The sequence below is a fragment of the Hippocampus zosterae genome, chromosome 4 (assembly GCF_025434085.1).
Source record: "Hippocampus zosterae strain Florida chromosome 4, ASM2543408v3, whole genome shotgun sequence".
Taxonomy (NCBI): domain Eukaryota; kingdom Metazoa; phylum Chordata; class Actinopteri; order Syngnathiformes; family Syngnathidae; genus Hippocampus; species Hippocampus zosterae.
In genome coordinates, this window is record NC_067454.1 from 7,140,245 (window position 1) to 7,160,154 (window position 19,910).

General features: G+C 43.3%; 1 protein-coding gene and 1 long non-coding RNA gene across 6 annotated transcripts in view; one reads left to right on the forward strand and one right to left on the reverse strand.

Moving 5' to 3' along the window:
* The window catches only part of LOC127600079 (uncharacterized), a 183,639-nt gene that overhangs the window by 46,052 nt on the left and 117,677 nt on the right, over positions 1–19,910 (reverse strand). The window lies entirely within an intron of this gene.
* The window catches only part of adcy7 (adenylate cyclase 7), a 41,858-nt gene that overhangs the window by 3,315 nt on the left and 18,633 nt on the right, over positions 1–19,910 (forward strand). For 2 of the 5 annotated variants that reach the window (XM_052064282.1, XM_052064287.1), the window contains exon 2: positions 18,140–18,651. In XM_052064282.1, the coding sequence (XP_051920242.1) occupies positions 18,487–18,651 (165 nt within the window). In that variant the 5' untranslated portion in view covers positions 18,140–18,486. Of the gene's footprint in view, positions 1–16,200; positions 16,550–18,082; positions 18,652–19,910 lie in introns of those variants that run through there. The other 3 variants (XM_052064283.1, XM_052064286.1, XM_052064285.1) reach the window with 3 other exon arrangements.

Consider the following 19,910-nt stretch of genomic DNA (forward strand, 5'->3'; position numbering starts at 1 on the left):
ATTTCAGCTGACTTTGGGCAACCTGAATGACCCTGAACTGAACTGTTAAAGATGACAAGGCAAATAGTTTGGGAATTTTCAGGATTTAGGGGTTCTCTGCCATCCTTTAGTCTCGTTAGAATAGATACGCCCCTGCACTGAGCAGCAGTCAAATCACATTTTCCCATTCTGAACCAAAATGAGCAATCTGTACACTGAGAAAAAAAAGGTGTGTTGAATTTTGATATATATATATCTACTTAATGAATATATCTAGATTCAAATTGTTTTATTTAGTGCATGGTATAAAATGAGTGAATTCAATGTACCATTTTCTTCAGTGTAGTTAAATTGTAAAAAAATTAGTTACTCAGTGCTGATAAAATTTCACACCTTGATGATGTAAAATTAGAAAATCTTTTCAGGAAAAAATAGTCCTTTTCGTTGAATAGTATAAATTGGAAAAAGAGTCACAAATGTACATTTAAACTAATACAATTTATTAGCTATCTTGAGTACAGTATAACAGTTTTTTTCTTTTAAAAAGTGTGACGATTATCACAGACCCGGAGATGGAACTTTGTCCGAACTAAAAAAAAAGTCCTGGCTTAACTCTTAAGAGATTAATTTTCTTCTTTTGGCTTTGTTGTGATCCCTCCACTGAAAAGCAAGAGTGATGGCAATTCAGAAAAATATGATGATAACCAGCGATCATATGATTGTGCTTCATCACAAAATGAATTCATTTTCTCTTTACCTTTTTGAATTTTTTATTTTATTTATTTTTTTTAATAATGCCAACACTGTCGGTTGGTTACCGGAAGAAAAGCAGCACATGTCCTTGTCTCTTGTTTACCTCTCCACAATTCAGTTTTTAAAAAAAATCCTTTTCATAGACCAAGCAACAAACATAACCTCCTTTGGTGGAGGAGACAACTTTTTGCATTGAACCCTGACCCCTATTTGCTTCAACGAAAAGAGCCGGAAGCGCACACAACGAGCCAATGTCGGGCCTCCTGTGGATTTCGTGTTTGAGTAGCTCAGGCGGTGCAAATGTGTGGGTGTCTAGTTCTTCCTCTCTCTCTCTCTCTCTCTCTGCAAATGTGTGGGTGTCTTGTTCTTTCTCTCGCTCTCCACATTTTGAATATTTTTCTGCTTACTTTGGCTCAATGATGTTATGTAATGCCGGTGAGAGTCTCATCTGGACGAGGGCCTTCGGAAAGAGCTTCGGGCCAGTTTCACATACCTAGGAAACGACACCAAAAAGGACCGTCACCGCCACTTTGTCTTTCTCTTTATTTCCTCACTGCAGGGCTCATCGGTTATCTCTTTCATGGGGAACTTTCCAAGATTTTAAAATGGAAAGAGTGATCATTTCACGTGTAAATAATTTGAATGACCTGCATAATGAGTGATAAGCCTGTCTGTTGATACAAAACATTTCGTTTGAATAGACTCTAGTGGGTGTAAAAGGGTGGGCCATGAGACTGCATCAAAGCCATGGACATTAATGGTGTCATGATAATTCTTCCTCCTACCGTGATGCCTGGGCAACTTTGTTTCCAAATTTTTGTTTCGATTGACAATAATACTCCTTTGTAGCACACTTGACCTACTATAGGACTCAAGTTGAAATCATTTGATTTGAGGGGTGGTTCTATACATGACAGGGATAGCCACAATTTTTCATTAAGTGGGAAAATTGCTCCCCCAACACACGCACACAAAATTCAGATGTGCCGAACTGTAGTAGAGGAAACATGTTTATGTTATACCCCCGCTAATTAAAAAAAAAAAAGTATCATGGGCCACCTAGGTTGTGTATTTGTTATCTTAAAGACAGGAGGTGGGACATTGCGATAAGGCAAGTGGTTACTTGTTTTCAGACAGCCCATGAAAATCTGATTATTTCTCTTGTGGGGGTAGTACTCCATCACCGACCTTTGTGTCAGCTGGTCTGCAGAAGGAACACACCACCAGACAAAATGGCTGCCTGACCCGACCTCGACAAATTTAAAGACTATTCCAGTATGGGCGGTTTATGAGAAGATGATCCTAATTTATGGTAACACTGCAGCTCCGCTTACCTGTTGTCTTTGACATGATAGTGTTTTGGATAAGTGGTATAGAAAACTGGGCGGCCCAGTGGTCCAGTGGTTAGCGCGTCAACCTCACAGTGCAGAGGTCGTGGGTTCGATCCTGGCTCCGGCCTCCCTGTGTGGAGTTTGCATGTCTTCCCTGGGCCTGCGTGGGTTTTCTCCGGGTACTCCGGTTTCCTCCCACATTCCAAAAACAATCATGGCATGTTGTTTGGGCACTCCAAATTGTTGCCAGGCATGATCCTGAGCACGGATGGTTGTTTGTCTCTGTGTGCCCTGCGATTGGCTGGCAACCGGTTTAGGGTTTCCCCCGCCTACTGCCCAAAGATGGCTGGGATAGCCCCCAGCACGCCCCGCTACCCTTGTGAGGATAAAGCGGTTCAGAAAATGGATGGATGGATGGTATGGTATGATTGAAAATATTGTTTACGTGTCTTAATCATCATCTAGCCTAAATCCTGGGCAGATAAACCGCCGTGGTACCATTTTTCATTATCTATACAACGGGTTCATATATGAATGCTGAATGGGTCTAATTGAGAACTCAATTTTGAAACAAGAGCTCATTGATCCTCAATTGCCCTCCAGTATTCTGCGCTGTTCCTGACAAAAATGGGTTTGAGGCCCTAATTGTTCAATGCCTTCAGGTTCCTGTTTTTTTTAAAAAAACATTTTTTATTTATGTTTCTGCCGAGCCGTCTTTGCAGTGTGAATGGGGAAATGAGTCACGCGGTGGCCAAGGAAGTGAGAGCGTGTGCGGTCGACTGTTGCCGTTGGCCTTGAATCTCTCTCTCGGGGCAATCGGTAGTGCTTTTTAACGCTGCTGGATGAAATAAAAAAGGTAACCAGAAAAAATAAATAAATGACAAAAAGAGTGGCGACAATTTTGTGTTACTTCAAGTAGAATGCTACCTTTGGGTGCCCCAGTCAGATTTTGTTCCTATAAATGTTTTTTTCTTCTCTTTTTACATTGGTGTTACAGGAAATTAGGTGGACATATGTATTGTAACAGGATGCACATGCACAAAAAAAAGATCTCAGGAACCCATGTCCTAAATTGAACAGGAAGTCCGCCATTTTGCTATGAAGCAGCCACTTTGTTCAAATCCCAAGGCTTTCGTTTTGACAAATTCCAACAAGAGAATTCGCCCAAATCTGAAGGAAATCATCCTAAAAAGATAGTTGATGCAAAATTGCTGTGCTTTTTTTTTTTTTGCCTACACCATCTAATGTGTGCGGAGTGAGAACCCTTTTGAAGATTTACCAGAGGGTAAAGGTTGAGAAAAAAAATCCTGCCCTGGGCACGATTATCGTAACACGACGCATAAAAAAATCTCAAGTACCAATGGCCAAAGTTGAACTTTTAAGTCGACGAGTTTGATTTGAAGCAGGCAAACTCCAGGACTTGGAAGAACTTCTAAGGAGTTTATTGCCAGCCACCTACAGCATGCTTACAATACAATACATACAATACATGCTGATTTATATAGCGCTTTCACAACAGCGACAGCTGTAACAAAGCGCTTAACAAAACAGTTAACATAAAGTAAAATAATAAACACAACACATAACATAAAACACGGACAGTCGTGCAGTTCTAACCACTTTTCCATCACACGCTTTGTTGTTTGAAGCAGTTTGAGATGAAAGAGGAGAGAATCAAAGTGCCCTTTAACCAGTGGATCAGAGACGTCATGCTCAAAATGTGCACACGTCGGCTACAAGCTAAGTTTCAAAGTCAACAAGAAGCTGTAGCATCCAGTGACGAAAAAAGAGATTGGTTCACTTCTCCTGTCCCGTGGAAATCCATTTCAATTCCGAGCGGCGACTCACGGTTCCAAATACGCATCGGCGCTCTTCGCCAACGCTCCTCTCTCCTCATCCTCAACTTCAGCAGCCATCCATGCAACCGCACCAACGCCGACTGTACAACAGCGCCGACATAGCCACTGAACAAAACGGGGTTGTGAAAAATGCTGCCCATTACTGGCGCGAAAAACACAAGCGCCCCAGGTCTGTCCAGCACCGACGGTCAATGGCGCCGACATTCCTCCCAATCAAAATCTGTGCTGGTACAGGCGTGCTGCCGCGAAGGCGCAACCACCAAGCACAGATACTGCTCCTTTGACGAATGTCGTGGCCAAGAAGCGCTGAAAACACTCCATATCAGGTCCACACAATGAAACAACAAACAACACGTGACAAAACAAAAGACAAAAACAGCAAAAAAGAACAAAAAAGCAAGGCTCTTGAAGAGCACTTGCCGAAGGCTGCCTACTCGGGCGCCATCTTGAAAAAAAAAATGCTTGTCATTTATCATCCAAAAATGTAGTGGGGTTTTTTTGTGCTTACTGTTTAAAGGTCATTTAAGAATATCAAAAGCGTTCCTCAAAACATTGCCCATCGATTGAATAAAGCTTGTTCCGATGGCGACGGTATAACTCAGAAACAGCTTGTTTGGGACATCCTGGCCCTGTGGCCGTTGAACTTGGCTTCGCGAAAAACGCCTCTCGGCCACAGAAACCTCGGGAAGGCTCCAGACATTCCTTACTGTTGAACTGTTCAAACAGCCTCCAATGTTTCCTACACATTCCTTGGCTCTGGACGGCAAAACATAGAAGGTGGCCTTTCAAAGAAAGCGTAACCTGATCCCGGCCTCTAGCTGTAAGTTTTGACAGGACCTCCATTGAAAGTCCGTCGTAGTGCCATATTGAAAAATATCTCCGAGCGGCACAGGAGTACACCTCGGCAGCCGTTTTCGTCAAGACAAGGATGCTATTGTATGCGAATCCTGTGGCGCGAGCCCTTCTCCAGTCAGCCATAACTCCCAGGAGTCATTTGAGGTAATGAGATCAGCTTGCTCCGCTGACTTCATGGCTCCTGCATAGATGACACCTATAAGGTCTGAATCCATACAGTGAGCATTTCTGTTTTTCTTCCCCTCAGGTTATTTTTTTTTCTTCTTCCAAGCTTACTGTTCAAGCAGCTGCACTATCCGCATAATGCATTTAAATTGGTGTCCGTCCCTATAGGAAATTACGTCAATAGGAATCTTTCTTAACATTCTTACGTCTAAAAACTGTAAAACTTAAAAAAAAGAGAACAAAACGTGCCTACTTTATTGATAGCCAAAGAAGCAGCGAAATGCATCTGTGGCGCAGTTCCACGATGTTGTGAGCGTCGGATTTAAGCAGCTGTTATCGGACGAGCTCGCTCGTCTGTCACAGAGAATGCTCTCTTTAAATATTTACAGCAATTGAATCCTCTGTGCACGCATGCTACCACATCCTCGTGGCTAACCTAATTTACACGCAGTCTGTTTCTATTTTGGAGATATTAACGGTGAGCTGTCCATTGTCGTAGGGACGCGATGGAACAGCCGGTCTATTAAAAACAAAACAAAAGCGCAATCCAAAGCCTATTTTGTGGTCCATCCATTCTCAAGCCTGTTTCACACAGAGATGCTGCAAAGCAGGTGCATCATCAACACGATGCGGCTTTGCCTGTTACACGGCAAAGCCGGTCACATATGAGGTGGAAGGCTGCCAGTGTGTAAGTGGGGCGCAAAGTTAAACACCAACTCTGTTATGCCTCAAACTTTTTTTTTTTTGCGGATTCTCTGTGTGAAATCACTTTTTTGAGGGGTCACTCTGTGAAACTGGCTTGGGTGCAATAACAGAATGTCCAATGACGTTTCCAAACTCTCGCTTGTCCCGGGGGCCCTGTGGCATGGAAAGCAATTGTGGCTGTCTAACAAATATTTTACAAGTCACCCCAGACGCTTGCGTCATCTAATTATCCCGTGGCGGGATGCTGTGTCACTGTGCTAAAGCACACGGTTACAACAGTATCTCACAAAACTTGGCTCAGCATCCTTGAAATGGGCAAGGAAAAAAATATTTCACCTTTAGTTTTACTGGGCAGTGTAAAATGCGCACCAAACTATATATAGTTACTTTATGGCAATGGTTAAGGGTGAGAGGAAAAAACATTTTAAATTCCATGCCGATGGAATGGATGTCCCTCTTTTGTTTTAAAACAGCAAGCTATATGTGTCAAACGGACTGAAATAAAATGTGGACTTGTTTATTTTGGTCTTCAGACTGTGTGCCAGTGTCACCATCATAAGTATTATTCTCATCAAATTATTCCTCTCACACACACACACACACACGCTGTAAGCAGATTGGTCATCTGTCGTTTTTTTTTTTTTTAGCTCTTGTGTAATTCGTACGATGTAACACCCCTGTCAATCACTGCCGGCTACCTCGATTCAACCTTTATGTTATGATGATATTATGGAAAACAAACTTCCAATTCACAAAAATGTCGGACATTCATGGAACTATTTTTGTTTTTTACACTCAGTAAAATCTCCAGTCCACCCTTCCGATTCTACTTTTTCCCACCTTAAAATAAATAAATGAAACATTTGACGGAAGGAGGCTTTCCACAAAATGTTCCTCATCTCCACTGAACCTAATTTTAAACTGTTCAGTTCATTTAGGCAATCTTCAGAACAATTTTTTCTCATCCTCACCCCCCACCTGCCCCCCCCCCCCCCGAGCCCCATTTTCATGATTTCGCATTTCCCGTGACAACTTTCCCAAATCAACACAGACATTTCACCTCTTTACCTCCTCCTTTCACATTTCCAAACCAGTGAAAGCATTCCAACTTCAAACTGTTGAGGTCATTCAAGACATAAACCATCAACTCTTGATCCGGGTCCCCAAATTCTCACCTTTCTCCCCCCAAAAAATTCCTGGGCTGCTCTAGCTCTTTCATTCCTTTTTATTTCTTATTCCTGACAAATTTCTTGACCACTTCTAACCATTCCAATGTCCACTCTCACACCCCACGGTCAAACGGCTCATCAGCATTCACACGCAATTTCCACAGAATTCTGTCATGTTTTTGTGTTGTTTTTTTAAACACCTCACCCCACTGCAAAAACATCCAAGATGCATTTTCAAAACAGAGAGGCCATTTTTTCTTCCCTCTTCCAAATGACATTTTTTTTTTCACGACTTAAACCATGAAAAAGATACAGGACAGAACGTACAGTTTGGTGCCGTGTTCTGGACGTGACGATGACAAGGTTTTTCCTTGCGATGACAAATACAAATCACACGAGGCACATCAGAGGAAGAATGCTTTGGCGCTGTCCAAAAAAACAAGTGAGATATCATAAACCGCTGCTTTGCTTTGTCATGATGAGTCACAATGACGAGGCTTCAGTCGCTGCTTTCGTGTTGTTCCGCCACAGTTTAGCTTTTTAACTTTTTCGTTTTTTTTTTTAACGAATCACAGTGACTGACGTTGCGGATCATTTGCGTAGCCAGATAGATCAGAATTCATACTTCAATTTATACGTGGCCATTCAAGGGACCTGAATAAGATTTAATTTGTGTCCTCAAGAAAAAGTGTAGCAATGTTAGGTTTTTTTATGGTGTGAATTAATAAGCAGTTTTTTTCGAGGCATGATCATATTGAAGGAGGACAGATGAATCCGTTTTTTTCGTAAAATTGTATTCTTTTAGGAAAGTAGTACGTAATGACGTTGTTTTATGTTGTATTTTCAAAATAAAATAAAGTTCTATTTTTTTTCAGCAGATAAAAGTTGTAATTTTACAATCAAGTACTTTTTTTTTTTACTTGTAACAAATTACGCACCTTGAAAAATATATTAGACTATTAAACCGACAAATTCACATTATTAGCTTCTTCTCTGTTTTGATTTGAATAGGATATTTGGCGCGTTTTATGTTAGCGCTTCTGTCCAGCACCTTGGTTACAGCTGCAGCAGTTTTTTTTTCTTTCCCCCAAGTGCTCTATAAATAAACTCAAGTTGAGCTGCGCTGTTATGCCATCATATCAATTCAGCAAATGTTTAGTTCTGGAATAAAACCAATAATCAGAGTCATTGAGTTGTATTTTGAAGGACAGAAGCAGCAATCTTCCAAGTTGTGTGTGAGTGATGCTATGCCTCAAGTAAAATATAGTCTCCATGGCCGGAAGCAAACTCTGAATCATTTTATTGTCTTTTTATCCAAAACAACAACATTTGACCAAAGAAAGATTGCAACGTTACTTCGTGCTCACGAAACATGTACGCTGTAAATAACTTCCTTGTTCAAGGCAAGCACGTGTTGTGCTGGTACGGGAGCAAAAATTGGAAGGTGCCAGAAATGGATGTTCCAAACGTGCGAGCCAAATGAAGTTCCAATCAAGCGCCGAATCAGTTCAGCAAAAATCAAATCAGTCGATTTGAATGCCCACGATGTTTCAAACAAACCAAGTCAAGTTATTACTTGGATCAAGCAGGTCATACATCAAGTCATCGAGGACATTCTTGTTCAGTTACAACAACTATTCACACATGAGTCAATTTGAACTCCGTTTCCATCCTTGCATAAGTTAGTTGTGACGCGAAGCTTCGTGAAGCTTTGAATCGGCTATCGCTGAACTAAACTGAAGTCGATGAACGTACTAGGAGTAAGTTTAACTTATTCAGTACCAGTCAATTCTAGACCAAGTCTGAAAAGACGTTGAAAAACGTCTTTGGGAGTGAATGAGTTAATGGTGATCGATAGCATTAGGTGTTGTAGTTTGTTGCCATTTGCTTTTTCCCGATTCAATCAAAAACCTCATCCTGTAATCAAACGTATTCTTCGGCTCTGTGATCCTTGTTTCTTGAGATGACCTTTATACTCCACCCTCATAGCCCACTGGTGGGTTGCCAGGTTTGAACTCATTCTACAAAAAGTTTCTTCTTTCGAAAACAAAAAGCGCGACGACTGGAAAATTCAGATTTTCAAATGTCTCACGACGTGTAGTTGAAGTCCAGTCTTGTTAACACCGTTGGTGTCCCCCACCTTTTAGTCTTGTGAAGTCTTGCCCCGAAGCGGTCCAATTTGCACCTTGCCCCGGGCCGCCGACGCCCTCTCCTTCCTCAGAGTCTCCTGGAACCGTCGGCCACGTTCTTTGCTGACGTTGAGTTGCGCCGCCTTGGCCGCCAGCTCTTCCTCCAGCCTCTTCTGGTTGTCCCTGGATTTGATCTGGAACAGTTTGATATCCTTAAGGAGGTCCTCTCTTTCACGCCTCCGTCGGACTCCCGCCCGCCGCCTCTCCTCCGCCAAACATTTGGCCGCCTCCTCTCGCCGCCGCTTCCTCTCCGCATTGGCGTCGTTCCTCTCGGCCTGGAGCCGATTGGTCAGGTACTCGACCTGCTCCCACAGGGGCTTGTTGTCCTTCTCCTTTCGCTGCAGCTCGGCCGAGAGCTCATGCACCCTCTGACACTGGAGCTCCATCCTCAAGTTCACCACCCAAAGCTGGTCCTTCAGGCCGTTTACCTGCTTCACCAGAGTACCAAAAAACACGCTGATCACCACTTGCGTTGCCATCCTATGGAGAAGCGCCAAAGCTTTCCACAAGCTGGAAAGAAAGGCCATCTTGTTGCAGGCTTGGCCTGCTCTAGTGGCAGGCTGGCAGCACCCTTCTAGTCGTGTTTGGGCACCCACTGTATCAGGATGGTAGGTTGGGTGCGTAAAGACCGGCATGGAGGCTTTGAAGTCCTTCTTTAGGAACTTTGTGAGGTCGTAGAATGACAGAATGTCGCCGTGGCAACGATGATGTTGAAAACATGACCGAACCGGATGTCGTGACTCTTCGAATCACGTGATTACATTTTTTTTTTGTTATCATGAAGAACCGAGAACCGTATGGTGCAAAGTCTCCCTTGGAATCACTTATTATTAAAGTAGTCCTCGCATACTAATGGGGAGTGTTTGCCATTATTATCTGAAACCCAAATTATAGCCCAAACGATGATCCCAAAACAATTTTTGGTAATACAATTTCAATACGCACCCCGGCGGTCCCTGTGTAGAGTTTGCATGTTCTCCCCGTGCCTGCGTGGGTTTTCTCCGGGTACTCCGGTTTCCTCCCACATTCCAAAAACATGCATGGCAGCCTGATTGAAGACTCTAAATTGTCCCGAGGTGTGAGTGTGTGCGCGGATGGTTGATCGTTTCTGTGTGCCCTGCGATTGGCTGGCAACCGGTTCAGGGTGTCCCCCGCCTGCTGCCCGAAGACAGCTGGGATAGGCTCCAGCACCCCTGTCGACCCTCGTGAGGATAAAGTGGATCGGAAAATGAATGAATGAATAATTTCAAGACTCATTCAGATTTTTTTTCGATAAATGCACCCTGGCATGTGTTTCACGTTCACAGCCGGTGACACAAAATATCGGTGGCTACTTTCTTACTGACCAGCTCTTTGACAGCATTTCAGGGCTTTACAGAAAGAGCACAAAAATATGCTGACAGCCACAAATAGGGGAGTTTTTTCAATTAATAGGTGCGCGGAGGTTTCATGGGGAGAAATGCAAAGGGCTTCAATATGCCCAAAAACTCACCATTTTTTTTCTCCCAGGATTCACTCACGATAGTGCCCCTGCGGGGGAAAATATAAGCCCAGGACATCCGTTTCATTAACATTGAACATTAAAATAACTATTTGAAAAATGCGGGACCAAAACTGCAATCCACGTCTACAATGAATATCCTCCAGAAAATTCATACTACAGTCATTCAATAAACAAACAAAAAAAAACCTTCTTAAATAAGTGGGACATTTAAAAAAAAACGCATCATCCGTCATTCCCTCGTCACATTTAATAATTTGTCCTTGGCTCGTTTAAGACAAGCATCGGCATAAGCGATCCATGATAGCATGTTTGTTTTGTGAGCGTGCAAGTGTTTTTCAATACCAAACAGCATTTGAGAAGGAAATGGCCCTGACGTAATTCAATCTGGGCTATTTCAATATCAGATTTGTCTCACAGCTGATATGTTTAGGCCCCATTGTATATGCCCTAAAAATCAATAATTCCTTCTTGGACTCAACAATTGTCAATTAATGGTCACGCGGTTCCGGCGTGATGCAAATGCTCGAGCGTTTAATCATCAACGCTTTGTCTTTGTCTCGCACGTCGGTTATTTATTAGTGTTGTGCGCGCGGCATTTGAAATCAACACTGATACACCGTTGTGTTAATATTGTTAGTGGTTCCAGAATCAAACGAAGCTAATTCAATACCGGTACACGAGGCTGTGGGAGCGCAGCATGGGGGGGGGGGGGGGGGGGGGGAGACAAGGACCGGGCTCCTAATCCAATCTGCCCGCTGCATTGCTACACTCCCATCAGTCATCTGCTGATGGAGGTCCATGAGGTAGTCTGGGAAGGTAGCCTGAAAGTAACGTCTACCTCGCATTGGTCAAAACTGCCATTTTACGTCAATCGGGTCTCAGTTGGAAGCACGGTGTGTACTATTGCTTGGCGCGTCTGCATCACACTTCAGAGTTTCCATTCAAAGGTTTGTACAGCGCACGTTCTGCAGAAACAAACAAATAAACAAAAAAAGGCAAATTTTCCATGTTTTACTTTTGTGCACAGAAGACAAAGTATTGATGTTGCAAAAAAAAAAAACAAGCATACCCAACCGTGATTTCTGGTGTATTGTTACACCCATAGTGGCCCGCAAGAGAATCCTAATTGGATGAAATCATGTGTGCACTAAAAGAGACATGAGAGGTTTGGGGCATTTGTTCACGTCTGCCTTTTTTTTTTTTTTTTCCCGAGCCCTTTTGACGGTAGCTCAGCACAGGCTGAGAAATGTGTCTCTTGGCTTTCCCTTCCAGAGGTCACCCTTTTGTCTCTTATTGAATGCCAACACAAAGAGATGCTATAAAAGCAGCAATGTGCTTTTTTTTTTTTTGGCAAAAAGGAGCTGCTCGGCCGGACCCTTTGCCTTTGCTGCGGAAGGGATTTAAAAAGAAAAAAAAAAAAGAAATAGCCAAGCTGAGGTTTGGCTCAAGATTTGACCACATCATATATTCGCGATCCCAGAAGAAGGAAAATCTGTTCAGTCACCACACAATAACAGACTGGCCTTTGCTTGTTTCTATGGTGATCATTTCAAGTAATCGTGAAGTGTTTTGGGGATGTAATCACCTAGACCAGTACCACCTACATCACAAATGTCCATAAAGAGATAGAATCCGACAGACGTCTGCTCTTGAGTTCATTTTTTTTTGAATCACTTTCTTTTGGCTTTTCTAATGCTTCTCCCCTTCCATGAGATGAATCGGTTGTGATATAGGCAACAAAAAATGGTACGTATGCCCAATTCCAATTTGCTGCCTATACCCATTGTTTTTTTTAGGATCTCTTGCGACATAAATCAGATTCCACCAAACAGCAACCTTGCTAGTCCTTTGATTGACAGATATATTACATACACACACACGCATACAGTGGCCTACTTTAATACATTGAATAATATGCTGCTGTGTCTGCTAGAAAATTTGCATACACTGTAAATAAAGGCACAATGAATAATAGACGTTTGAATGAAGTGCCTAGGTTGACAGGGAAACATAACAGTCGGTTAACTGACGTGATGTTGGAAAACAAAAAATGACGGGATGTTAATCAAGACAATGCATGCTTTGTCGCTTTGCGAAAGATTACATGCGGGCAAATACATGATTTACTTTGTTATGCTTATGTCATATTAACAAGAAGCGTATTTTTGAAAATTGGGACTCTGGTGTGAGATTTGGTGAAAGTTAGACTTGGAATATGTAGTTTTGCTGGTGTTTAGTTGATTTTGTGGTTCGAAAGAAACTGGAGGGGAAGTGCATTTGGTCAGAAAATTTCACAAAAATGACATTTAAAAATGAGCAAAAATGTTCAAGTCTATCAAGAACCAAACGTTAAAGTTACAGTATGTTGTTAAGCATATGAGGCTCTCAGTATGTAAGCTGCTTGAGCACGATACTCTTTTTCAACCTACTGAACTCCAAAGATGAGTACGGTCCACCCCTGCTTACTCGTCAGGTCCGGCACACACTGATTTGAATATTTCCAGATTTTTTTTCCAACAATTTTAAAATATTTTCAAAAATACAAATGCTGTTGACTGAATGACAGGAATGGTTGGAATTGACTTTGAAAACTGCGACAAGTCCAGTGGCGAACTTGTGAGTAGCAGAGTGGTTGGTTCACTTCACGATCCATGAATCCAGTTTTTGAAGACTGGAAGTGCTTTGGCGCCATGTCACAGTCACACCTATATACAATTTAGAGTCATCAATCGACCTTCCGAACCCACAACCTTGAGTTGTGAGGCAAGATGCACAAACAAAATTTTAACGAGCTGCTTGGGTCTTTATTGACTTAACAGACTTGACAATATTTCTTACAGCATGAAAAAAAAAATTAGACTCCCAATTTATTCTTTCTCCCTCGCTCTCTTTTTCTTTTTCATGCCTAAGTGAACAGCATCTCGGACACCGAGTCCTCGCTGACGTTCCTCGGCTTTGTTTTCAGGGTTCGGTGACGGCAGTCGAAAAAGGCTGCGATGCCGTCGCCCTCCGTTGCCAAGCTTTGAAAAGACCCGACCGCCCATTCATCCCCCCCCTCTCAGTCAGTACGTCATCGGCCCTCGCTGTTGTTCCTTCTTCGAGACTGGTGGGGCCATGGTAACGTTAGACGTGTAGCAGTAAAATCTCCCGTCCTTGCGTTTTCCACACCTAGTCTATTGTTCACGTTTAGTTGGACACAGAGCTTCGATACCCGACATGATGCAATTCCACACATACTGTGCACAACTTATCAAGAATTACAGTACATTCAACAACCACTTTTAACAGTCTGGTTGAAATCACTGGCCGCCATTCTACTGTGGAGCCAAGCTTTCATTACCGTGATGACTGCGGGCGGATATTGATCATGGTGATTTGGTGAGCGGCTCTCAGTCTGAAGACAAGAGTGAGCAACCATTAAGATGGAGGAAAAACTTTAGTTGTTGGGTTTTTTTCACTCATGGAGGCAGCTCTTTGTCAGTGAGCCACTGAAGCTTACACGACAAACTCAAGGCCTCGTGGCCAGATCTGTACGACTGCATTGACTATTATGCGGCCTGCTGCAGTGTGTGTGTGTGTGTGTGTGTGCGCGTGTGTGTGTGTGTCATTGTACATCAATCAAAATGGCAATCTGAGGAAAACCATGATTGTGGCCTGTGAACAAAATGAGTTTGACTGACCTGGTGTAAGTAGATTTGTACATGTGGTGCATGCAGTGAACACACTGACAAACATAATAATAATAATAAAGAACCAACTTAATTTAGCCTAGCTATCCATGGTGTGTCTATGCTCACAGGGCAGCTCTGCTTACCTTTTTAGCTTTGACATGATTCTGCTTGCTTGTCATCCAGCAGGCGCTAGAAATGCAGATGCAGATCCTGGCGAAACACAGTGCGCCATTAAATAAATCAGCCACATTTTGGGAAGTAGGCAGCTCACAAAAAATCAATTTGGTTGTTTAATTTTAAACTTGACGGATAGGCAAAAACTCGAGAGAGCCAACACTTTTTTTTGTGTATACTATTCATTCATTCATTCATCTTCCGAGCCGCTTGATCCTCACTAGGGTCGCGGGGGGTGCTGGATCCTATCCCAGCTGTCTCCGGGCAGTAGGCGGGGGACACCCTGAATCGGTTGCCAGCCAATCGCAGGGCACACAGAAACAAACAACCAATTGCACTCACACTCACACCTAGGGTCAATTTAGAGTGTTCAATCAGCCTGCCGTGCATGTTTTTGGAATGTGGGAGGAAACCGGAGCACCCGGAGAAAACCCACGCAGGCCTGGGGAGAACATGCAAACTCCACACAGGGAGGCCGGAGCTGGAATCGAACCCGGTACCTCTGCACTGTGAAGCCGACGTGCTAACCACTGGACTACCGGGCCGCCCTTGTATATACTATTAAAAAAACAATTTCCCCATAAACTTTAAATTCATGTTTAAACTCACATGTTGCGTTCATGGACCTGATACGGATACGCTGACATTACAGGAAAAAGTTGATGTCTGCCATTAAATCGTCAACATGGAACTGAATTGAATGTTTTCAAGGATGCCACCATAAAGACGTGTGTATATATACTTTGAAGTCAAGATGGCGCCCGAGTAGGCAGCCGTCAGCAAGTGCTCTCTTGAGCCTTGCTTTTTTTGTTGTTCTTGTGTTTCTTTTGTCACTTTGTGTTTGTTGTTACGTCATGTGGACTTGATGTGGACCTTTTTTCAGCATTTTTTGGCCACCACATTCATCAAGGAGGAGACTCTGTGCTTGGTGGTTGCGCCTTCTCGGCAGCATGGGTATACCAGCACTGTTTTTGACTGGAGGAAGGTCGGCGCCATTTGACTGTTGTTGCTGGACAGTCCCGGGGCGCTTGTGTCTTGCGCCTGTAATGGGCAGCATTTTTAACAGCCCCGCTTTGTTCAGCGGAGAGATCGGTGCTGTTGAACGGTCTGCGGCTGGATGGATGGAGGTCTTGAGGAGCCGACGATGAGAAGAAAGGAGCGTTGGCGCGGAGTGCTGATGCGGATTTGGAGCTGGGAGTCGCGGCTTGGAGTTTGAAGCGGATTACGTGGGACAGGAGAAGTGAACTAATCTCTTTTCGTCAATGGATGCTACAGCTTTGTGTTTGCTTTCAAAACTTAGCTTGTAGCAGACGTGTGCACATTTTCAGCATGACGTCTCTGATCCACTGGAGAAAGGACACTTTGATCCTCTCCTCTTTCATCTATAACTGCTTCAGACAACAAAGTGTATGCAGAAAAGTGGTGAAGATTGCACGACTGTCTCTGTCCTATGTGTTGTGTTGTTATTTTTGTTATTTTTGACTTCAAAATGGCGCCGCGAGAGTGGCTGCCTTTCCAGCAGCTCCTATTTTTTTTGTTGTTCTACTTCTTCCTTTCATAACTTTGCTGCTGTGAATCTGGAATTTCTCCATTGTGAGACTAATAAAGGTTTTCTTCTTCTTCTTATATACATACATACATTTACAAGAAACAGTTTTACGCCGCTCTCATGTACAGTCAGTTTGAAAGTACATTTAGTGGCTGACTGATTCCTGCTGTGTAAATAGCCAGGAAGCTTTCTCCAAAAATGAGCTGCATCAGAGCTGTAATAAAGCGGCGAGCATTTCTTCCAAATACCAATATTTTGCCCTGTAAGGTAGCGTCACGTAGCATCGGTGCCATCTACGAGGCAGGACACCAGAGTAAAAAATAAATTTAAAAAAATGCACGATCTGTGAAAGTACTGTAGACATATTGTTGACTTTTGTTGCCATATGTAAACATATCATAGAAAGGTGATGAAAGTTTTGCGGGTTGCGGTGTTGCTTTTAGAAAGGCCACGCGGTTATCGCACCTTCGCTGGGTTCTGTGTAAAAAGTCTGAGGCAAAAAATGTCTGATCGTTTGTTATGACTCTAATACTGCAATTTGCAGGAACTCTTTGTGAAAGAGGCTACAGATGCCAACCGGGTGGGGGTCGGGTCAGCTTCATTCCTCTACTCCATTCAGAACAAACAGCAACACAAGGGGAAAATGGTATGAAAAGCAGCGGCTTTTACAGACAAGGCCGTGATTTCCCCACCTCTGCCTATGTGCGTTGTCGTCCGCCGCCGGGCTTTTAGTAAGCCACACATTGTGTTCATGGCATTATCTTTAGGCACAGTCTGCTTTGTTATTGTTGTCCGAGCTCGTAAACTCCCCAGTCATCACGCCCGCTCCATGATGACGACGCGCTTCACCGCATAAAGTCCGTTCCCGTACGCCATTCGGCTGCTCCACTGCCTGACCCTCCTTCTCTTTTTTTTATGGCCCGTCGCATCTGTTGCTATGCGAAGGACAAACATGTCCTACACATATGAACAGCTGGCGGAAATGAGCTTTCTATTGACAGTGGCGCAAAGTCCACCTTGTCTCCGGTGAGCTTGCAACCTGGTTGCCTCGCTCTGAAAATAATTAGCCGGAAATGTACAGTCGGCGCAGCGCGCGGTGGGCTAGTGGTTAGCACCTTAGAGTTAGGATTAGTTACGGTTAGGGCAGGATGGAGTTAATAAGAGCTACGTCACTCAAGTCACATTTAAAAACAACTTTTTAAATTGTCATACAAGTATGCTAACCCCAAAAAAAGGAGTTAAATTAATCCTTCCACGCTCGCGTAGCTCTCTTGCGACTTTAGCGGCATATTGTAACGAAAGGTTTGGTAGCAGTACAAAGAGGTGGTGGTTGGGGTGTGTGTTTGGGGGGGGGGGGGGGGTTTCAAAGTATTACTAGCAATGTAGGTGTATTCCTGTAAGCTTTATTAATTTGCATATTAGTCAGTCACATGTGCACGGGGTGAGGTCATGGCGGGCCCACTTTGTGGGAATACGACGTGCTCACTGTCAGAAGTCCCCTTTTATGTTCCCATTTTCAGTTGATTTTGTTTTTGTCAGGTCAGCCGGGGTAACGTCAAGTCATGTGGCTTGCCTTCGCCACTCCTATAGGACGTCATTCCGTTCCAGTCTGTTGTTTGTATTATGCTCTCAATAAAGGACACAAATCGGGCAGCATTGTGCCCCCATTATTCATGCGGCTGCCTTCTTTGAGCCAAGGACGAGGAAACGCATGCTTGGTGTGTCAATAAACACGTTCATAGTTTATTTCCAAACACTTCATTGAGGCTCCTGCTAAAATACACACTTGGATCCTCAGTCGAAAGCCCAAAGCACATTCTAAACAGCCCAAAAAATGAAATCCAGATTAACCAGAGTACAATTACAAAGCGTGAACACAATGTCAATGTCTCTGACCACGTACAGCGCGTTCCCGCTTTCAAATCTGTTTTCCCACTTCGTACCCACAATTCCACCATACAATCTCACAATGGACCGGGCTATCGTGAAGAGTTGAGCCTAAAATATTTCCTTAGGGCTAATTTGTTTTGTTCAAGATTGGGTTAGTTATGGTTCGGTTTAGTTAGCATTCGCAGAAGGGCCAATTCGGGTTAGCTACAGCCAGCTGCCTTGAATGTAGACGCTGCTAGCTACAATACAAAAAAAAAAGCTTTAATGACTTATTAATAATTTGATCACCACCACAGCTATGCCATTTTGGATCGAATTCAAACCCGAGTTTGTCTCTTCCATTCAGGTATGTTGCCAGTATGAAGTCACCGTGCTTGTTGCTGCATCGCGAGCCCAATCCCAACGTTGATGACCTCTTCTGATGCTCTTGTCGGCTTCTGTTCTTCTGTTACCTCTCCTCCCCAGTCTCCAGTCGCCCTCCCTCCTGCCTATCTAAATCCTCCAAGCCTCCCTTATTACTCCAGAGAGCTGTAGCTGGCAGACACAACTTCAGATTCAAGAAGTAGACTGGAGTACATTTAAGATGCAAGATGATGGGGACAAACTTCATTGGAGTGCCATGAGCTAGCAAGGACCACAAACCTTTTTTCTTTTTTTTTTTTAACTAGCAACATTTTTTTACCACACTTGGCCATGCCAGCCAAAGGGAAATACTTGTTGAATGACCAGGAACTCAAGAACGAGGCACTCTACCGCAAGTTCTCATGCATCAGCCAGTACCAGCCACTGGTGCTCCTGCTGGGCCTTTCTATGATCTCCTGCGGTGTCCTCCTGGTCCTCTTCTTCGCTCTCGGACTGGTAAGTCTCTGTTTACACATGTACTGTTTTGTTTTTGTTTTTTTTTTTAAACATCTTTGCGGGAACCACGTGGTGACAAAATAAGGGTGTGGTGTTCTGAGTGCTGAGTAAATCGGATGTTTGCTCTGAACAAGTTGCTCATGCTAACGGTGCGCTTGATTTGTAAGATGATCATCTTTTACGAAGATCCCTAATAGGCAGCGCTAAATCGCATGCTCACCTACGATAACAGTTTGCGCACACGCTTGTCAATGCGTGTAAAAGTGGCAACTTTGACTTGAAGGATAAGACAGGAAACTACTTGAGACTTGTTCACGCAAGAAGTTTGTAATTGCCTTTTTTCTTTGACTGGAAATAAAGCTATGACATGAATTAATGCTCAATTGAAGCTACTTCCCTCAGTCCAATTTACTTGACGCCCAGATGGTGCTGAAACTTTGGTTTTGGCTTTGGTCTTGAACAAAAAACAATAAATAGTTGACTTTTTTGGAGAAACAGAAGTCCCCATGAGAAATCCACAAATTTACGCTTGCCCAACCACAAATATGAGGGTGTTCAGGCGTGTGTGTGTGTATATAAACAAGCATGCATGTAAATGACAATTTATCGAGTCTGGAAAAAAATCGTGTCCACCCTCCCATCGAGCAATTCATAAATATAGTATTTATAGAGACTTTTATTTATGGTAAAGGAAACCTCTGCAATGTTAATCAGAATAGAATAGCTAGCTGCCTTTCATGTGGCTTCCGGTACAGTTCGTTCATTCACAAGGATTGTTTTTTTTTTTTTTTTTTCCCCCGCCCCCTGCCTTGTCAAGTCTTCCAGTGCTAAATAAGGAGCAGTGAGTGATGCGGTGCCTTTAAAAAAAAAAAAAGGTTGCTGTGGTAACCAGAACGCTGCAAATACTCGGCGCTGATGGCCTTCACCAAGCAAAGATCCATTACTACAGATTTGGAGCAGTCTGTTTATAACTCCATTGCTTCCCCCCTACATGGTCTCTTGTAAACCACGTGGTTGTATGCTGAGCTTTGGGTCGCCTCCTATTCAGCGCAGCACTGGCAAAAACGAGTTCAGAAAGTACGTAGTATTTTCCAAAAGATAAACATTTACAGTTTCATTAAGCCCCCCGTAGGTTCGACCAACCCTGACGATCACAATCAATGAATGAACGCATGAATGACAAGTTATTGTTTCTGCTGTTTTGTTTATCTGTCTTGTACATTTCTTAAGATAAGATAAGATAAGACATCCTTTATTCG